Source organism: Hevea brasiliensis, chromosome 17 (genome assembly GCF_030052815.1).
Source record: "Hevea brasiliensis isolate MT/VB/25A 57/8 chromosome 17, ASM3005281v1, whole genome shotgun sequence".
Classification (NCBI taxonomy): Eukaryota; Viridiplantae; Streptophyta; class Magnoliopsida; order Malpighiales; family Euphorbiaceae; genus Hevea; species Hevea brasiliensis.
In genome coordinates, this window is record NC_079509.1 from 46,840,422 (window position 1) to 46,862,677 (window position 22,256).

The following is a 22,256-nucleotide window of genomic DNA, read 5'->3' on the forward strand; positions in this document are numbered from 1 at the left end:
AATCATCTGAACTTGATAGTAGTACGTTTGAGGATAAAGTTTTGGGGGTTATCAATGAATCTGAAGATATTTGTGAACGTCGATGGGTGTACGATTCAAACGAATCATACTTTTCTGATAGTCATTATTGCCCCAATAATGGTGTTGATGAAGAGGATTCTGATGAACAATGGATTGATAGTGATGAGGCAGACTTCAATCAGGATGTTGAGCATGATAATGAGGTAGTAGTCAACTTGCCTTCATACTATAACACTCATGTTGCAAACCCAATAATGCCTATTGTCCATCCTCCACCTTACTGTGAATTAGATTTTTCATTGCTAACAGTTGATCCATGGTCAAAACCGCAATATATTTCAATGTGGGATCCATCGAATGAGTTTGAAGTTGGAATGATTTCCGTCTAGAGAGGCTATCCAAAAAGTTGCCAAAGAATATCATTTACTTAGGCACCATGACTTTTCTTATGATAAGACAAAGAACAAAACGTATGCTATAAGGTGTAAATATAGAAACAACAATTGTAAGTGGAGAATGCATGTGTCTCGTCGGGAAGGATCTGATATATGGAAAATTACTCGATATAACGGACCCCATACATGTGTTAATCCATCAATCTCACAAGATAATAGGCAATTGGATAGCAAATTTATATCTGATTTCATCCTAGCAATTGTACGAGAACAGCCAAATGTGAAGATATCTGCATTACAAGCAGAAATCAAAGATAAGGTTGGATATATGCCGAGTTATTAGAAGATGTGGAAGGCTAGACACAATGCAGTTGCTAAGATATTTGGTGGTTGGGAGGGAATCTTTTACAAGATTGCATCAATTCATGCTTGCGTTGTGCAAAAACAACTCCGATTCTTCGTTCTTGATTGAAGATGACCCTTTATTTGTTAATAATAAACTAAAACCCGAAAATCGGGTTTTTCATATGATGTTTTGGGCATTCAAACAAACAATTGAAGGTTTCAAGCACTGTCGGCCAGTTATTTTTATAGACTCCACATTTTTATATAGAAAGTACAAAGGGTGTTTATTTTGTGCTACGGGACTAGACGGCAATAACCATATTTTTCCTATTGCATGGGCAATAGTTGATTGTGAAAATAAAAGGAATTGGGATTGGTTCATGTCTTGTTTACGGGTGTTTGTGACTGGTCGTTCTGATATTTGTGTTATATCAGACAGACATATTGCCATAAAAAAAGCAATGCAGCAAGATTGGTGGCAGCCTCCTAATGGACATCATCGATATTGCTTAAGACACATACTGAGCAATTATAACACGAAGTTTAAAAATCCTGACATGAAAGAAGCTCTCCGAAATGCAGGTTAGTTTTTGCCAAAGAATATTATTTTTGCAAGCATTAATTGCATTTTCAATGTGATATAGTAAAAAAATGAATATTATTTTTGCAAGCATTAATTGCATTTTCAATGTGATATAGTAAAAAAATGTCAATTTTTTTATTAACAGCTCACCAAATTCAGAAAAAAAAAAAATTTATGATGCCATGGACACAATCAAGAGCGAGCATCCAGATACGTTTGAATGGGCCAGAAATATACCATTGGAGAAATGGACACGTTCTCATGATGGAGGAAAAAGGTATGGCTCCATGACAACCAATACCGTTGAGTCAGTTAATGGAATGCTTAAGGGGATTCGTGCACTACCAATAACTATAATGGTAGATAAAATATTTTTCCAATGTGTCCAATATTTTGACACACGCCGCATGACCTTCCACGAACAATTGCAGTTGGGCTTCAACTTAACCCCGGCATGTCATCAAATTTTGATTGAAAATTTGAATGAAGCAAACTCACTTAATGTTCGATTATTTAATCGCGATTGTGGTGAATTTGAAGTTTGGAAGGATAGAACTGGGGACAACCATATCGTCAAACTTGATGAGAGGACATGCACATGCGAGAAGTTTCAAGAGATATGTATTCTATGTTCTCATGTCATAGCAGCATGCCAATCAATGTCAATCAATTATGAGCAATACGTTTCAAATTATTATACATTGGAATGAACGCTTAAGTGCTATGAGTGGCAGTTTCATGCACTTGGACATCATGATGATTGGCCAACAGACAATGATCCAATCCTTGTACTTGACCCAAATCGGAAATGGTCTAAAGGAAGACCAAATTCTTTAAGGAAGACGAATGAAATGGATTGGATGGTGATTCAAAAAAGAGGGGATCCGTCTAAAATCCATTGAAGGACACTATTTTCAAATACTTTGTATTATTATCATAAATTGTTGGACATAGTTTTCATTATTATGTTTTCATTTTATGTGTATTATTACCTCCCTGTTGTTAGGTTATGTACTTTTCAATTTTATCTTAAATTATTGCATTATTTAATATAATTACTGCATTATGATTTATTTCGTATATATTTATTTATGCTCTCTTTTGTTTATGTCTTAGATAAAATAATGGCTTGTATAATGCGCACTCCGAAATAAATTGTCAGTCAACAACAGCGGGCAAGAGTACATGGTTTAATTAGGAATTTGATTAATCTACCTATGGAAGTAACACCATCAACTATAGGAGATTACCTACTCTGCATTGTTAAGCATATGATAAGGGTGAATGGGCTAATTCAACAAATCATATGGGAAGGAGAACTATTAACAGATAAACCTAGATATTTGGCTTTAAAGTCAGCTTTTAGTTGTGTCCAGGATAAAGGTATACTTGACAGTGTATGGCGAAAATTAGAAGCTAATCGTACCCCATCATATTTACTACTTCTTAAAGGATTTGTTAAAGAATATGCTAATTGGGTCGCTACAAGGACAATGTGTCGGGCGAGTGGTATAAAAATGCGTGATAGGAAGAAACATACTCTGGTAAAGCCCTGTTTACCTAAAATCGACTACACATTGGAGAAAGATCTTTATGACGAGCTAATTAGATCATGTCCTATAAATCAAATAGTCAGACTGACCTAATTAGTTGATGTAGTACACAATGATGTACTTTTATCTTTGCATTGACTATGTAATGTAGACTTATTAATTAATGCATTGAATGAGAAATTTTTATTTATACCATTTAATACGTGTATTAAATATTTTTTTTACCATTCATGTATTATTTATTGAATAAGGAAAATATGTGCATTATTTTACCTGTCAAAATACAAAATGAAAATGTATATTTCATATAATGAATAGGTATGGCTAATCAACAAACAAGAAGAGATTACATTGTGCCAGGTCCAATTGATCCAGAGCTTCTACGACTCCAATCACAACACTGTTTTGAAGGGATTTGGATTGGTACAATGGAGCATGAGGTGCTTACGTGTAGAAGGCAGGGGAACATATTACATGCTGACATTGATGACCGAATTTTTCCTCATCTCCACGATTCTGGATTTATTGGAATTGCAAGATTAGGATTTTTTCCCCTTGACTGGCACCTTATTAGTGCCTTTGTAGAGCGATGGCGACTGGAAACTCATACATTTATGATGCCAATTGGGGAGTGCACAATCAGTCTTCAAGATGTTGGCATTATCACTGGATTGCCAATACATGGTTCTGCAGTAACTGGAATGTCACCAGCCGAATGGCCAGAAGTTTGTGAGCTCTTGTTGGGAGCTAGACCACCTCCAAAAATGATTCGAGGACATACATTAAAATTATCATGGCTAACTGATGAGTTTGGACCTATTCCACATGAAGCTGATGATTTAACAGTGTTATGGCATGCAAGAGCATTCATATTACGACTCATCGGTTTGATATTTCCTGACAAGACAAACTCACGTGTGAACTTGATGTTCCTACCCCTATTAGAAGACTTGAGGGAATCTACGACATACAGTTGGGGTGGAGCTTGCTTAGCCTTCCTTTATCGTGAGCTTTGTCGTGTTGCAATTACTGAAGCAAAGGAGATTTCAGGACCCCTGTTCATATTGCAAATCTGGGCTTGGGAGAGATTTAAAATAATCTCTCCATCAATAAGAGATCCATCGGCACCTCATGATGCACCCCTAGGTGCTAGGTATGTAACTAAATTTATATTTTTTTTCCATTAAACAATCAAAAAATGGATTTTTATTGCATTATATTTTAAATTTTCTTATCAACTAACAGGTGGAGTAGAGCTCGATGGATCACTGAAGTTACAACCCATGTACTATAACAAATTCGGTATAATCTTGATCGAATGCGACCTGAAGATGTAAATCAAAATTCTCAAAATTTGACTTAAAATAGTGTTATATTTTTTTCCTATATTTATAATCACTTTATGTCTTGCAAATTTAATACTTCATGTTTTGCTCATATTCACTTGCAGATTACATGGGAACCATATAATGAGGAATTGTTGGATGAGTTGCCCGAAATGTATATACAGGGCCGTCCCATATGGAAAGTAGTGGTGCCATTAATTTGCTTCCATATTATTGAATGGCACCAGCCTGATAGAGTGATGAGGCAGTTTGGTTTGGCCCAACCTATTTCACGACGATCGATGCAAACAGATGAGTTGCATGAGATTACTCTCCGATTTAGTGAGAGTAATTGGGCGCACTACCATGCGACATACATTAATCGTTGGAATAGGCGAGAACATTACATTGTTCAAGGGCAAGAAATGGCACAACCACTCCACCATCATTCTGAATATATGGAGTGGTATCGTCGAGTTGCAAGACGTTGGATCTCAATAAGTGGAGCTGCCATTGGTTGTGTGGTAATTATTTACAATACATATTTTTTCATTATTAAATACTTAGTAATAATAATTTTTAATTACAGTGTTTAACACAAACTGTAACAATGGACTTCATATTTTTACAGGAGGATGCAATTGAGGATTGTTTGCTAAAATTACAGAACCCATCAACAGAAAATGTGGCTGAAGTTAAACATACATTAAGAAAAATGATGATTGCTCTAGAGGAAGAAAGTCGGCTTTGCCAAATGCCACCTCCTCAGTCCGCACCTCAAGCAACAACCTTTAATGATGAATTAGAAGAGGACCAACCCATCAACCAGCCTGAGCCCTCACATAGAGCAGCACGACGCCAATCACGTCCTGCTTGACGTCGTCAACATCCAGTGCGTCCAGCCTCTCCTCCCGATGATGCTTTGCCCCCACCTGTTGCATTCCACCCTTACTGCATCACATCAGCGCCTGATCATTCTGATCCTATTCCCTCAGCTCCTACACCATCTGACCCTGCTCCATCCAATATATTCCAACCATATTCAGCAACTATCCCCACTCATTACACTGGTTGGATGGCTACCCCATCAATGCCTGGCCCATCAGCACCATGGATGTCATATCAAACTCAAATGCAAAATAGAAGCACATTCGACTTTACTGAGAGTCAACAACCGCAAACACCATTCGGCGGCTTATTTGCTCCATTTGGCAGACCATCAAGCATTGGGCCATCACACTATACGTCAGGTTAATTTAGTGGATATGGGTCAGAACAATACTTTGCACCATATCATTTTGGTGCCTTAGGCCATATTCCATCTGCTGCGGGTCTATTTGGATACCATGAACAAAGTGCTGTGCATTATACTGCAGGGGGGGAATCATCGGGACAACATCAAGGGCAAGCTAGCCAACCCAAAGATGCACAAGGTCATCCAGCAGAACATTAAAAAGGGGGAGAACATCGAGTTCTTCGACCGAGACGACATATACGAAGACCTGATTGTGGCACATGACTTATTTAAATATTTGTTATCATTTATATATTAATTATGAATACTTCTCTCAAGTTATTTCTCGCTTGAAGTCAATTGCTACAATATGCAGTGACAATTTTTATATTTTTTGCCCAATTAAATTTCCTACAAATTTTTAATAACTTAATTTGGCACTAACTGAAAATCAATTACAGTATTTAAATTTTATATTGTTATACATGCTAACACATAATAAATAATAATTTAATTTCTTTTAAAATTTAAATTTATTAATTGCTATCAACAAAATAAATTATTCCTAATTATAATAAGAATAAAAATTAATATTAAAGCAACGAATTTTACTTAATTTCTTATTTTTTTTATATATTACAAATATTTTATGAAATTATATTTAAACAATTTTAATTTTTTTAACGTGTATTAATTATTATAAATTTTTATATCTACATATACGAGTATGGCCTCAGGATGCTAATTAAGCTGGCTTGCTGCATACAGAATACTTTTCATTCAATTGTACAACATTTCATTTCTTTAAATCTATAAAATTAATTATTCTTTTAATAATTACAATTTAAATTTTTATTCAAAAAATTTAGTTCAAATAATATTTTTATTTTATAAAACTCACATATTTTTTTTAAAAATTATAGTACATATATTTTTTATTTTTTTCACATAAAATTTCTAGTAATTTGAAATTGCACAATACCCTTTTACATTTAACATTTAATTTCCTTAAATATATAAAAATAATTATTTACACTTTAATAAAAATTATACTACATATTTTTTGTTAATTTAATACAATGACAATTTTACACTTTAATATTTTAAATTTACAAAACTATTATATTTAAAAAAATAAAAAATAAGTTATTATTTTTTGGACAAAATCGCTACGCGTAGCAGTGGATTGGAGTTGTGGATTAAAATCGCAACTCATAGTAGCGTTTTGAAATGTGTAACATAGAAACGCTATTGTCACTAGCGTTTTGATACTAAAACGCTATTATCATTAGCGTTTTGACGATGAGGTTTTTGAACGCTATTATTAATAGCGTTTTGGATATTAAAACGCTACTAGTAATAGCATTTTTACACTCCTGACTTTTTCAACCCCAATCAGGTAAATTTTTCACATCGCGCCCAATTTTAATATTTTTGTTTCCATATTACCCTTGTACGGTCAATTTCCCCATTTTGAATTTAAGATATAAGTGAGTGATATCAAAATCCAGATAAAAAAAAAGAATTTGATCATTCTATTTAAATTTATATAAAAATAAATTAAAATAAATTATTCGATTAAATATTTATATTTAAATTTATATAATTTTTATGCAAATTTAAATTAATTTTGTATATATTTTAAAAGAAATAATAAATAATTTGAAATTATAATTATGTCTTTAAATATTGAGATTTTCAATTTAAGTTTATTTTTTTAATGTTTAATTACTATCATTGACACCAAATACATACTTAGTTTAATGGTATTAAATTTCTCTCTAAAATTGTGAATTTTTAAATTTGAATCACATGATCCTGCTAAAATTGACTCAATAAATCTCTGCTAAGATGGTTAATCAAAATTTCAGCATTGAATGGTGGGGTATCATTGCTAGCTACTTTCTTTCAGTAGTCTGCCTGAACAAGCAAGCACCATGACCACTCTTGCATATCCATGTGACATGCCCTAATATTTATTAAGAGGCTACTTAAGCAAGCAAGTGGCTATCGACCGTAGTAATTTTTATAGTCGGCCTTTAATTTTATTTCATATTTTATTTTATTTTATTTTTTAATTTTAATTTATTATTAAATAATTCTTAAATTTTAATTTTATTTTACGAAAAATCACTTTAACTTATAGTAACATATTTTTATATTAAAAAATTTCTCAAAACTATAAAATAACATTTACAAATATATATTTAATATTTTCTGATAAAAAGGTAAATTCTCTTTTTTAAAAAGTAGATTATTAGGATAACATTAATATTTTTATAATAAATTAAAATAATAATTGAAGTGATTGGTTTTTTTTCTTTAATGTGAAAAGAAATAAAGTAAAAAAATAATTTTATTTTTTTATCTAAAACCCTACAATAACATGCTATGTGAATTTTTACAAAATAAAATTAAAATTTTAAAAATTTTTAATAATAAATTAAAATTAAAAAATAAAATTAAAATATTAAACAAAATTTAAGAACTAACCATAAAAATTAGCCTTCCAAACACATAATAGGTTTTTATCTCTATTTTTTCTAGATTTTTTCATTTTTTTTATATAATGAAAGGAGGATTTCCATTGAGATTTGTTTTATTAGGAGTATAAACAGGAGACCTTGTTTTCGTGTAATTATATCTAAGAGATAGGGTTTCTCCGGTGAGTTGTTGCTACAGTTTTGGAGCACCGAGATGGTGAGCAGCAATTATTCCAATAAGACAGATGATATAGTATGCAAGCCAAATTAATTTCTTCGTCTTCTTTCACCTGCACCAAAGAGATTGACTGCAGTGCCACGTAATATGTAATAGAGAAATATAAAATTATAATTCGAGTCATTATTTATAAATTTAAATTTTTAAATTTTAAGTAATTTTTTAATATAATTATAGAGTCTTAAATTTAGTTAATTTATTTATTAATTAAATATTTTAATATAAAATAAAATGGGTCTACTCATTAATATTTTAAAGTAAGTAGGCTTTCGAGAGTAAAATAAAAAAATATATAATTATTTTTAAAATTCTTATTTATTAATTTAAATTTTTATGTTGAAAAACTTCTTGATAATATAATTTTTTATATAATTATTATGCTTTAGATTTGTAATAAATTGAATTTAAATAATATAATAATAAAAATAAAAAGTAAAATAAATTATATTATTTTTAAGAATTACATTATTCAATAAATAAAACTCACAAAATTATTTTTTTCTAACTTCAATTTTTATAGAAAGAAAACCAACTTTTTTAAAATTTACATAAATAAAATTTCTCATTTTCTATTTTTATCATTGCAGACAATAAAAATGATAAATTCAATAAGAAAGAAAAAAAAAAAAAGAGTTTTTCACCTCTGGGAAACAAAATAAATGAAATGTGTAAATGGGAGAGAGGGTGCCAAACAGTGAAGTTAGCGCGTGAGTAAAATGCGTGGAGATTAGGATCTTTCACTGATCAGGTTTTGATCTTGATAATCATCACAACCTTTGGATGTGACCACACATGCTCTTCAAACTTGGCGGTCTCTGCCTCTATCTCTCTCGCTCTTTCTCCGTCTCTAAATTAAACCTTGCCTCCTCCCATATCCTCTACGTGTCTATCTCCCTCTCCTTCGTAGACAACTGACAGATAAGGAAGTGTTGTGTTAAACACAGCTTCTCCGGGGGATGCGGAGCTATGCATGAAAATAGACAGGTTGGACTTTTAAATTTTTAAAGAAAAAATTTTTATTTAACCACTACTTATATTTTAAAGTATATATTATTTATTTTTTATATTTTATTTTTATTAAATTATTTAATTTATTTATTAAATTCTTTTTATTAATCAATATATATCAAATTATTATTTAACTTCTTTATTTTATGAAATTAATTTGTTAGGCTATCTATTTTAAAAATAATAATATTTAATTTATCTATTTTTGTGATATTAATTAGTTAATTAGTTCCTAAATTTTGAAAACATAATATTTTTGAAAAAATTATAATTCTAGATAAAAATAAAATTTTATTGTTTAAAAATTAAAATTGAGTTTAAATTTTTTTAAATTTTTTTAAGTATTTCATTTAATTTCCATATTGCTATGGTTAATTAAAGATGTAGGGAAAGAAAGATGGCAAGAGAGAAATAAATGAGAATAAGAGAGAAATAAGGAAAGAGGGTTATGACAGTTTTGATATAAAAAAATAATAGAAAGGATTAAAAAGTTAATCAAACTAAATTATAAGGACTAATTAATTTTTTTTCTTCGAAATATAGGCAACTAATTAATTTTACTACATTAAATGAACTAAATAGTAGTTTGATTAATATTAAATTTGTAACGTCCTCACTTTAGATAGTCCGTATATTCTACTGTTCCGATGACCAATGTCTGTCCGGACAGTCAGAATTTCTGGAACTATATTTAAAATAGAGTGAGGAGTCATAAATAACTCAAATAATGACAAAAAAATTAAAGAAAAATTTAAGAAATGAAATGCAAGAAGGTTAAATGAGTCGAAACTATGGCGATGGGTAACCCTAACGGGAAGCGGCTGTGAAGACAGTTAGCGACTCTAGACCAGTGGAAAACCCTGTGAAATAATTTTTGAGACTCCAGTGAAGAATTATTGAAGTTCATATGACAATAGAATGCTAAGAAAATGCTAAGAAAATTTTGTAAATCGGTACAGACAATTTTAACTCGGTAAGCAAAACGAATAACATTTTGGTCATTTCACCTTCAGAGATGATTTTTTATCAACTTGTCCATTTAAGTAAGTGAGGTATAAGACATAAAATGTGAATAAATATTGATGAAAATTTAATTAAAAATGGGTAGGGAAGAGAGGAAAAGAAACTAAAACAAATGAAATTAAAAATCTAATTATGACATCATGCATAAGTCATGATGATGCCATTAAAAATTTCTTAGCCAATCATAATTAAACAAGACTAAGTATAAAAGGCAAAAAAGAGACAAATTAAAATAAAAATCAGCTTCTTCTACCTCCTTCCATAGCTTGGCCGAAAACTCCCTCTCTCACTCCTCCATAGTTCTTTCTTTATTAGCCTTCAAATTACTTGATTTCTCACCATAAAACTCATAGCTTCCTTCATCAAAACTTGCCACCTAACCTTGCTAAGGTGTTTGACTGCCAAGAATTTAAGAGAAAGTGAAGAGTTGGACATCTTAGGATTGTGCTACAAAAGGTTAGTGCTAATTCTCTCCTCTCTCTGTATATATTCTTTGTTAGGATCATGAATTGAGTGGGAAATTGTTAGAATTAAAACAAATTATGCATGTTAGACCTTCCTTAATTTTCGGCAGCCACGAGTATGCTAGGGTTTTGATGACTTTTAGTTGAATTAAAGATTGTTAGTGATGGCCTTGATGTGAATTTAGAGATTAGAACTTTAATTTGTATGTGTAGTGTAAGATTTGAAACTTTGGGAATTAGGGTTTGAAAAAAAATTAGGATTTTGCTAATTTGTTGATGAATTAATGTTCTAATGGTCAATTAGTGACCATTTGATAAGGTTTGACTATAAAATGGAGTTGATTGTGGCATAAGATAATGAATTGGATATGCTACCCTATGTGCCAGAAATTCTGAATTTGAGTCCAGTGGGTTTGGCCAGCTATAAGTTGACTTGTGTAACTTCAATTGGTGTAAGGCCAATTGGAGGTGAAACTAGGGACATAATGCCACATTTCTCATAAGAGATCTTGCCCAGAAAACCAACCTAAAGTGACCTAAAATTTGCATGAATCCGGGTATCCAAAATCTTGACCTAGAAAAATGATCAAATGAACAGTATTTGGTCAAATTGCCATAACTTTGTGTAAAGAAGTCCAAATGACCTGATTCTTGAACCCATGGAAAGTTTAGACATAGTAGAATAACTTTCATGAAAAATAGAAACTCAAATTCTAACCATAACCAACTCAAATTGTTGACCAAAATTAACTCACTAAAACTGTCAGAACCAAAATTGTCTAGAAATTCTGGACATGGACCAATCTAGGCCAGTTATGGTAAAAATGTCATAACATGAGCTACAAAACTTCAAATAGAGTGATTCAAAAATGAAATTAAATTAGAGACATTAAAGAACAACTTTGATAAAGAAAGTTTAGCCAAATTCTCACTGTAAAATGGTCCAATGGAATAATAAATATAGGTAATGAAGTATGAAAATTTGAAATTTCTTCTAATAAGCCTTGAATAGCAATTGGCAACCAATGCCAACAAATTTGTGACCTAAAATGTGGTATGACCATGTGTTCAAAATTTGTATATCTATTATTTATGAAAAAGTCAACATTTTAAATGGATAGTAATACAAATAATAACCACCATAATACCGGATAAATTTTGATAACTGTCCTTGAACTTATTTAGTTGTAACATTATAGTCCCTTAACTTAAAAATGTAATATGAAACCCCATCAACTTTCAAATTTTGCACAGTAAAATCTTTTTAATGTCCAATTACCAATTTTTCAGTTAGACGTTGGTCTGGACAGTTCCAGAATGGAGTTTAGTCAATATTTTTCTTTTTTTCTCTCAAGCCATATGTAAATTGAATACTTCTTCTCTCTATAGACAAAATAAATTTTCATGCATAAAGAGAATAATTTTACATTTTGTATAAGAGAGAAGAGTGAAATGTTGACTAAGCACCATGTGGGAGCTATTCACATCTGTTTCTAACTGAAAAATCAACAATTGAAAGTCAGAGGGATTTTACTGTATAAAATTTGAAAGTTTATAGAGTTTTATATTACATTTTAAAGTTAAAGGACTGTAGTATTACAACTATATAAGTTTAGGGACAGTTATTGAAATTTATCCCCATAATATCAAATCCAAGGAACCAAAACCTAACTTTGTTAATATACCCTAGTATGCCTAATATGATTGGTTTGGATATGTTAGCATACCAATAGGGTTCCGATTGCAGTACTGCCTATGGCTTTATGCCATTTCGTGATTCATGGCTTTAGTGTCATTTTGTGATATTATGGTCTTTGGCTATTTTGCTATTCTTGGACATACTTGGCTTTATGCCTGATTCCTATTATGGCTTGTTAGCCATTCTATTGCACACGTAGAGACACTCTGTGACCGATAGTGTGACAGCCCGAGGTACTAGGTACTTAATGCTAATTTACCCGTTTATCCAGTCCGGTCAACTGGTATAGGTTACTTGGGAAACTAAAATTAGTCTTAAAAATTTATAACTGAATAATGAAAATAAAAATCATTAAATTAAGAATATTATAAATAATTACAAAAAATTTGATCTGCATGAATAAATAACACAATTTCTACATATTTAATTATTTAGTCTATTTTTATATTATATTGACATCACTAAGTTTTATGCTTAACACGTTGCTTTTTGCCACGCATAGGTACTAGAGATAGAGAGAGAGAGAGCCCAGTAGGCCTTCGACTGGGAGATAGAGTTTGATTTGCATCAGTGTAGTCCGGTATCACCTCATCCATGCAATGTATTTTGGTAGGACCACTAGGCTTCATCAGAAATTTTGTATTTTGTATTAGATATTAATTTTTGCTATGTAAATTATAAACTCATGTAATTATTATAAATTATGTAATTAATGAGATTTGCATATTTTATTTATGAAATTTGAGTATGCATCTTTTTATGTATGAAATTATGAGTTTCCAATATTGAGATGAGATTTGAGATTGGCAAAAGTTACATATATTTGAAATTATTGTTGAGATTTTTAATAGGTAAAAATCGTCAAAATTATGAATAAATTAGAAGAAACTCCGTTAGTTTCTCCAGTTAATAAATTGACCCTAAATAAATAAAATAAAATGTAATTACTAAAAAATGAAATAAGATAAGTTAAAGCGCTCTGGCACCGAGTGTGACATGCCTCGCTCGGTTACACTATAGACGAGTAATGGGTGTCACAAAATTTATTTAACTAATGAAAATTTTGGTAGAGAGATTAAATAGTCTAACAAAATTGCAAAATAATAGGAAGAACTAAAGAGTTAACCAAATTAAATTACAATGACTAATTAATATATTTTTCAAAATTTATGATCAATTAATTTGTTTCACTAAAATATAAATACTAAATAATAATTTGACTAGCATTAAATTTCTTTGACTAATGAAAAATTTAACAGAAAAATTATATAATTTAACAAAAAAAAAATATAAAGAGTAAATAATATATTTTCTAAAATTTAAAAATAAATAACTAACTTTATAAAAATATAAAAATTAAATAGTAATTTTCCATAATTTAAAGCCAACCAACGTAGTCTATTCAATTACCTTTGTGTTATGATGGATATCATCAATATAAATATTATAAATTTTATTTATTAAGACGTTTTATTTATTAAGACAAAGTATGATTATATATATATGCTACTTAAATATATATATATATGCTACTTAAATTTTTGCGGTGGCCTAACACCTTTTACACTACTTGTAAAAAGTTTGGCAAGACTCAATTTGAACTCTTCAATTTAGAGTCAATAATTACATTAGTCTCTAACTGTTTTTTGGCAGTCAAACAAATCCTTCAAGTCTTAAAATCAACTAAATAAATTATATTTTAATCGCGTTAACTAACATCAATTAAATTTTAATTTTAAATTAATTAAGATCGGCTATATGAATCATTTATCATCATTCAATTTTATTTGAGATCAATTTTGTATTAATATTTAAGAATTATAATATATTAAAACTACTTCCCTTCACGTTATTTTAGATCTTTCATTTTTCTCATCACTTTTTTTTACTACTAATTTATCACATTATCATATATAAGAATTAGATTCTTCTGCTAGACTTGACCAAAATATGTTAGATAACACTCTCTCATTTTATCTCAATGCGTGCTACATACACTCTCTGGCGTATGTGCTCATTGTAAAATAATTTTTAATAGATCATAACAATCATAAATATAATACAAATCATAAACATGAGATTCAATTATCACTCTAATAATGGATCTTGAACAAATAAATTCTTATAGATCTAGAAAGTGTACCTAATGTGGAGTTTAATTGAGCCATGGTAATAATTAAGAGAGACCCTTTTTGATTCAATAAACTAATTTCCCCCTCTTGACCCTTCTTGATTCACACACAAAATTTTAGTGATGGAAGACTTTCTTGAGATGACTATAATATCTCTGACTTTATGAAAGAGAATGTGTAGGTCTTTATGGGTAGAATAAGACCAGCTTATACATATATATATATATATATATATAATTCCAAGACTTCATCTGATACATCCATAAAGTATCATTATACAATTAGAATTAGGATTTACTTTAATTAAAGTAATCCTTATATAATTAGGATTTGTATTAATTAAAGTAAATATCAATTAATATCAGGCTACATTAAATAAATTGATTTTGACCCATATGATAATATTAATTACTAGGTAAAATTCTTACATTCTCCCACTTGACACGATAATTAAGTGATATAAACTTTAATAACACAAACACTAGGCGCGCATGGAATAAACAAATCTTTTCCATAATATATTTCTTCCATAATGTATTTCATAATTACTTTCCTATAATAAATTACCAAGTGTACATTATAGCGGTTGTACATTGTTTAATCACATACTTCCTTCCATATATCACAATACTAGCAATTTACCATAGTAGGTTCATAATAGATATATGTATATCACATTATGGTCCACAATAATGTCTCAAAAGACTTTTCCTGTTATCATTCACTCAAAATATTATGTGTACACAATCATAAGAAACAAGAAATGGTTTAATGTATACTAGAAACACATCAATGAGCTCAGAATGTTAAAGCCAATATATTATACATTAATACAACTAAGGCCCATTATAAGAAAATATTCTTTAAATGTCCCCTTAAATAACAGATCTGCTATCATGAGATCAATATTATTATGCTCAATATACACTCTTCATTTCTGAACTTTCTCCTTAAGGACAAAATACTTTAATTCCATATGCTTGGTACCTTTGGCATATTATTGTTTATGGAGAAAATACTGCTACGGAATTATCACAGTGAATTTTTAGCAGCTTGCTAATGGTGTTTATTACCTCAAGTCCCAAGATAAAATTCCACATCCATAATGCATGAATTATAACTTCAAAACATGCTATAAATTCTGCTTTTACAATGGATGAAACAATGACAGACTATTTTTGGCATTTTTCTATAATACTGTTCCTTCAGCTAATAGGAACAAGTAGGGGTGAGCATTCAGTTCAAACCGAATCGAACTGAATTAAATCATGAAAACCAAATTACGTATTTTAGAAACCGAACCAAACCAAAATGGATGAAAAACTAAATAGAATAGAACCGCTGTATTTCGGTTCGGTTCAAACTGATTGGTTTTGATTTTTTATTATTTTTTAATTTAGACTTGATTTTAAGTTATTTGGTCTGATTTTGACCTTGTTTGAAGCTAATAATCATTAATCAATGAAATTAAATAATTTATATATATATATAATTACATATAATTCATAAATTTCCCATAAAAATAAATCAATTCAAAAATCAATAAACCTATTCGATTCGGTTCAGTTTAATCAATTTTTTTTCTTCAAAATCAAACCGAACCAAAATAACCGAAATTTTTATAATATAAAACCGAACTAAACTGAATTATATTAAAAATCGAATCGAATTACCAAATTAAAGTGATTCAGTTTGGTTTATTCGGTTTGAATTGAATAATACTCACTCCTAGGAACAAGAAGCCAAAATAGACTTTCACTGTCAATATATACAACAAAATATGAATCAGAGTATCTAACCACTCCTAAATGATTAGATCTCCTATAAGTAAGCATGAAATCTTTTGTTAATTATAGGTACCACAAAACTGTCTTTCTAGCTTTCTAGTGATCAATTTCAGGATAAGGAATTGTACAAGTTTGAGCATAAATTAAATTGCCCACAACTAAAGCATAGGAAATTGATTCCATTCTATATGATTCTTTGGACATTAATTGAGACTCAATTTGTTCCCTTTTTATATGGGAACAATTTCTACTGAACATTTATGCATATTAAATCTCTTTGGAATTCTATCAATACAGGATTTCTAAAACAATCCAAACAATTCTTGTGACCTATCACAGAAAATTTCTATTTCAATCACAAAGGATGCCTTTCTTATATCTTTTATTCCAAAAATCTTTGAGAGAAAATCTTTAGTCTCAAGTAATATGCCCAAATTATTTGCAACAAGTAAGATATCATCAACATATATAATTAAGAAAATAAACATACTTCCACTGATCTTAAGATATATACATCGATTAATGACTTTTTTTTTTCAAATCGAAAGACTTTATGGTATCATTGAACTTATTATACCACTAGTGGAAAGATTACTCAAGTCTGTATATTGATTTCTTAAATTTACATACAATATGGCCTTTTTAAACCTTTAGATTGGTCCATATAAATTTCCTCTTTAAGTTTTATATTTAGAAATGCTATTTTCACATCAATTTAGTGTAACTCTAAATCATAATAAGTCACTAATGCCATAATAATTCTTAATGAGTCTAATTCTTTAAAATTGGTAAGAAAGTCTCCTTATAGTCAACATCATATTTTGAGTATAACCTTTGGTAATAATTCTTACTTTGTATCACTCGACTTTGCCATTCGAGTCGCGCTTGGTCTTAAAGACCTATTTACACCTAACTCATTTAAATCCTTTAGGCAATTTTGAAGGAGCGGAAGCATAAAAAATACAAGTTTAGATCATTGAATTCAAAAATTTTTCATCTAGGGTCTCATGCATCATGCAAGATTTATTTTTATCTATTTGATTTCAATGATAAATAGCATATTAAAACTCTTTTAATATATTTTTGGATCTACAATTGCAATTTAAGATTTTAGAATTAACAGATTAATTCTTTAGAACCCTAGATTAGATCAATAACAAGTGCACTAACCTTTTTTATGCACTGTAGTGTGTTTGGCACTTTTGGGATGCGCCTAGGACACCAGATGTTGTCCCTCTAGCTTGTCCACACTAAGATCACCTATGGCAGCCCTTGAATAGCTTCTCAAGCCTTTCCAATCAATTATAAAATTAAGTTTTACCTTTTAAGAGATTACAGATATAAACAGGACACTAGAAATGATTTCTAGTATTTTTAATTCAAGAGATTGTTGGGAAATCTCTTTGAATTGATGAGAGATGAAGAAGAAGAAGAGAGGGGAGATGTTCTTTGGGTGGTGGCACCAAAGAAGAATAGCAGCCACACATTTTACTCTTTCATAACAATACTTATATAGCTAGGTCATCACTTAAAACCCTTGCCACATGTCACCTTCTGATTAGCTCTAGGTTTAGTTGACCCAATCACATTGTGCCAAGTGTCGAACCCATATTTAATCTTGAATTTGATCATCTTACATGATTAAAAGACATATGGCAAGCTTATATGTAGTGCCATGTGTCACCATCTCATGGTGCCACATGTCACCCTGTGAAATAACCAAAATACTCCTGTGTCTTAATTTTGAGTTCTCAACCCAAAATAATATTTCTCTTCTTCTAATCAATTTATATCAAATATAAATAAATTAATTAATCTCTATTAATTAATTTCTCATTAATTAAATTTATATTTAAACACTTTAAAAATAAATTTAACTTATACTATATATCCAATAACCTAGATTTGGTTTTAAGCCATGCTAGAGACTTTGCAATCTAATTGCAAACCAAACCTATTTAATTAATCAATTAAACTCTTTAATTAATTAATTAAATCATATTTAATTTAGTGATTACTTGTGTATGTGTGTGACTTACTAGGCTCATCACTAATTGGCAATGAGACATGATATCAAGTCTTAATATCATCAGAACTCTTTCTTACCATAAATAATTTCTCTAAATCATTTTATGCACCTCATAGACCATGGTTAACACCTAGCATAGCATGCCATGGCCACCCAATTAGTAATAAGGTTTACCTTAAATGAACCTATAATCATATGTTACCATGCACTAGAATCTCTCTGTTACAAAATCCCAATTCAAGCTGGAGTCATGGTTTATGCCAAACCCTATTTCCTATGAATATTATGTTCTCTTTTAATTCCAGTTCTTAATTAAAAAGATTTTCTTATCAGAAACTCTTTTCTGATTAAATCTATCTGTCCTGGCCAGGAACTTGAAACATCTAGAACAATTAAATGAACATAGGATTTCATTCCTATTTACTTAGAGGAACAGATTCCATCTTGATCAACACCTACCTCCATATATAACTAGTAGGAGCCAACACATGCCCATATATCCATACACAGTACAAGTATGAAAGCAGTATCAAACTCAAACCACCTATATACAAGATAATTGTGCTATCTCAGGTCTAAAGATTATATGCACTGATATGATTTATGACAATACATTGACAAGAGTAAACTCCATGTGCTTATCATAAATGTCATTGATTCGGCCTACTTATCATGTATAAGTGCCTATCATGTTTGTTATATGGCATGAGACTCACCATTCTATCTTATTTATATCTCATATAAATAACTTGGGAACAAACATAAATACAATCTTACTGGATAAGTCATGTCCTTATTGTGAAGTATCCTCAATTGTGAACCTATTTATGATACTTTGTGCTAAAAATACTGTCACTCATATTCTTAACAACTTAAGAATATAATTTCTAACAAAATATCAATGGACCTTTCTATTACACATAAATATATTATGTAAATGGAAAAGTGAAAATGCTTTTTATTAATAAAAATATGTACAAGATACATACTAAATGATATGCTCTAGGGCATACTATTAACAAATTCAACAAAATCCCATACTTTATTCTGCTCCATGGATTTTAACTCATCTTTCATGGCGTCTAACCACTTGTCAGACTCAGTCCTTTCCTATGGCTTATGAAAATGAAACTGAATCTTTGTTAACTCCTTATATCAAAATCTAACTCTTCCAGGTGAACCATATAATGATCAACAATTGCCAATCTCTTTTCTTTTTGAGATCTTCTTAATGGCTTTTTTTTTATGGTTCACATTTGTTAGCTCTTTATAGGTTAGCTTTTTAAGGGTGTGTTTCATCATCATGTTGTGTAAACATTCAACAACTACTAGAACAACATGTGGAGTAGGCGTGGATATAGAAGCATTAATAGGCACAAGAAAATCAACTTTAATTTCCTGTATATCCACATCCTTCCTTTCAACACTCCTGCTAACTTCATCATTCTTCAAGGAATCTAGAATTACTAGTTTTCACAATTTCAGACTATGGTTTGGAATATAAAACCTATACCTTTTGTATTTCTCTGGATAACCAATGAAGTATCCACTTATCGTTCAATAATGTAATTTCTTTTCATGTGGATTATAAATTCTTACTTCCACTCAGCAACTCCAAACATACAGGTGCCTTAAACTAGGTTTTCTTCCAGTCCATAATTCATAAGGTGTTTTGAGGCTGCCTTACTACGAACCTTATTTAATAAGTATACAGTGGCTTTGAGTGCATACATCCACAAATATATAGGTAAAAAAGAGTTACTCATCATACTCCTAACCATATCCATTAAAGTCTGATTTCGCCTTTTCGTCACCTCATTTTATTGAGGAGCACTTGGTAAAGTATATTGTACACATATGCCATGACTTTCTAAGAACTTTACAAATAGACTAGGTCATTGTCCTATTTCAGTGTGTTTCCTATAGTATTCACCACCTCTATCTAACTTTACTATTTTCACTTTTCTATCTAATTGCCTTTCAACCTCATTTATGTATATTTCAAGTGCATTTATTAATTGAGATTTTTTATTAAGCAAATAAATATATCCATAACATGAAAAATCATCAATAAAGATAATAAAATACCTTTTTTTCACTAAAAGATGGAGTATCAAAAGGCCCTTATAGATTAGTCTGTATTATTTCAAGAAGCTGATTACTTCTTGTGGCTTCTTTCTTATTATGTTTGGTTTGCTTTTTCTTAATGCAATCCACACACATCAAGATCAGTAATATCTAAACTTGGTAGAATCACATTATTTATTGACCTTTCTAATATTTTTTTGAATATGTGACCTAAACGCTTATGCCACAAGAAAGTAAAATTTTCATTTAGTCTACTATGCTTAATTCAAATATTGTTACAAGTGACAGACAAAGATTCAACAAAATTATCATCAAGTTTCAGTCTATATAGACCATCAGTAAGGATTCCATAAACAATAATGGAATTATCATTATTATTAAATAAACTGAAATATCCATGCCCAAACATAACATTGAACCCAAATTCATCAAGTTTTGAAACAAAAATGACATTCTTAGAAATTAAAGGCATATAGAAGGTTTGTAATTAGTCTAATTGATAGCCATTATCTTAGACCAAACGATAAGTCTCTATGCCTTCAATTGGAGCCTTCAGATAGTTTCCCATAAATAGGAAGTCTTAGTTGGGTTTTCGGTTTGGACCGTGAGAAATCCTTTCATCACATTGGAGACATAAATAGTAGCACCAAAATTAAGCGACCAAGTATTATTAAGAACTTCAAATAAGTTTGATTTGAAACATACATAAGCATAAAGATTACCTTTATTTTCAAATCAAGCTTTACTTTTCAGGCTATTTTTCTAATAGTGTCCAACTATAGTACAGAAGCGACACTTATCTACCATTTGTTCATTTTACTTAGCTTGAGTAACATTCGAAGATCATTTCTTTTTCTTCTTAAACTTGTAGGCTTTAACTTTAAGTCCTTTATTAGCTTCTTGACCTATAATGTTGACAAAATAAGTCCCTTGATTTTTCAGTCTTATTTTCTCCTAAACTAGGTTACTAGCCAATTCATTACCATTCCACTTTTCCTTAATTGTGTTTGTAATTAATTTGAAATGGTCCATATTCAAGAGGTAATGAGTTCATAATGAACTACACCAAGAAGGAATCATTAACCATCATTCTTAAGGTTTTTAGTTTTACTGCAATATCACTCATTCCTATAATGTGCTCGTGCATACTTTTTGACCCATTATACTTCATGGTCGTGAGTTATGCCATTAGAGTATCAGCGAGTGAATTGTCTACAGAACAAAATTATTCTTCCACAAAATTAAGGTATTCTTTTGCATTTTCAGTTTGTGTAATTGTTGTCTTAATGTTGTTGGCAATAGTCATTCGCAGAAACATAAAGCCTAATTTGTTTGACTGTTCCCATTACTTATGGTATAACTTCTCTTCTTCACTGCTTGTATCTGTAATAGTAGCGGGTTTGTCTTTCAATAATGTTAAGTCAAGTTCCAAGACACCTAAATGGAACTTAACTTACTTACACCATTCAGAGAGGTTTAGCCCATTTAGACAATAACAGATTAAGCTTGCGAATGAAGAGAAAAAGCTTCAATATTATATTTATATGTTCAAAATAAATTCAGTCAACTTTAACAATTAGAGTATACTATAGTTCTCCTTTGAGTGATACTATAATATACTATCTAAATTAAATGCCTTTAAATTTGATTGGATAATAATTAACTTACATCAAATATACATGTTATTTTTGGACATTCTATATATATTTGATAAAATATTATTGTCCTCATAATTCTCACTATCATAGAATAATTGATTTACCTTTGAGTAAAATCCTTAAGTTCTAATGACTAGTGGGTATCAATTAATCCATTTTTCATCATAAACATCTATTAGTATGGATAATTG

General features: G+C 30.1%; 1 protein-coding gene across 1 annotated transcript; it reads left to right on the forward strand.

Annotated features, from left to right (window-relative positions):
• Positions 1-4,579: 4,579 nt before the first annotated feature.
• LOC131175420 (uncharacterized) lies at positions 4,580-5,114 on the forward strand. The gene is made up of 2 exons (XM_058139692.1): positions 4,580-4,746; positions 4,854-5,114. Exons 1-2 carry the CDS (start codon positions 4,648-4,650, stop codon positions 5,097-5,099), a joined length of 345 nt encoding a protein of 114 aa, XP_057995675.1. The 5' UTR covers positions 4,580-4,647; the 3' UTR covers positions 5,100-5,114.
• Positions 5,115-22,256: the final 17,142 nt, after the last annotated feature.

What these genes read in the sequence shown, in the direction of transcription:
- LOC131175420 (XM_058139692.1), top strand. Translation starts at nt 4,648, where the DNA reads ATGGCACAACCACTCCACCATCATTCTGAATATATGGAGTGGTATCGT. An exon ending in GAGCTGCCATTGGTTGTGTG is followed by an intron (nt 4,747 to 4,853) that starts GTAATTATTTAC and finishes ATATTTTTACAG; the next exon opens with GAGGATGCAATTGAGGATTG.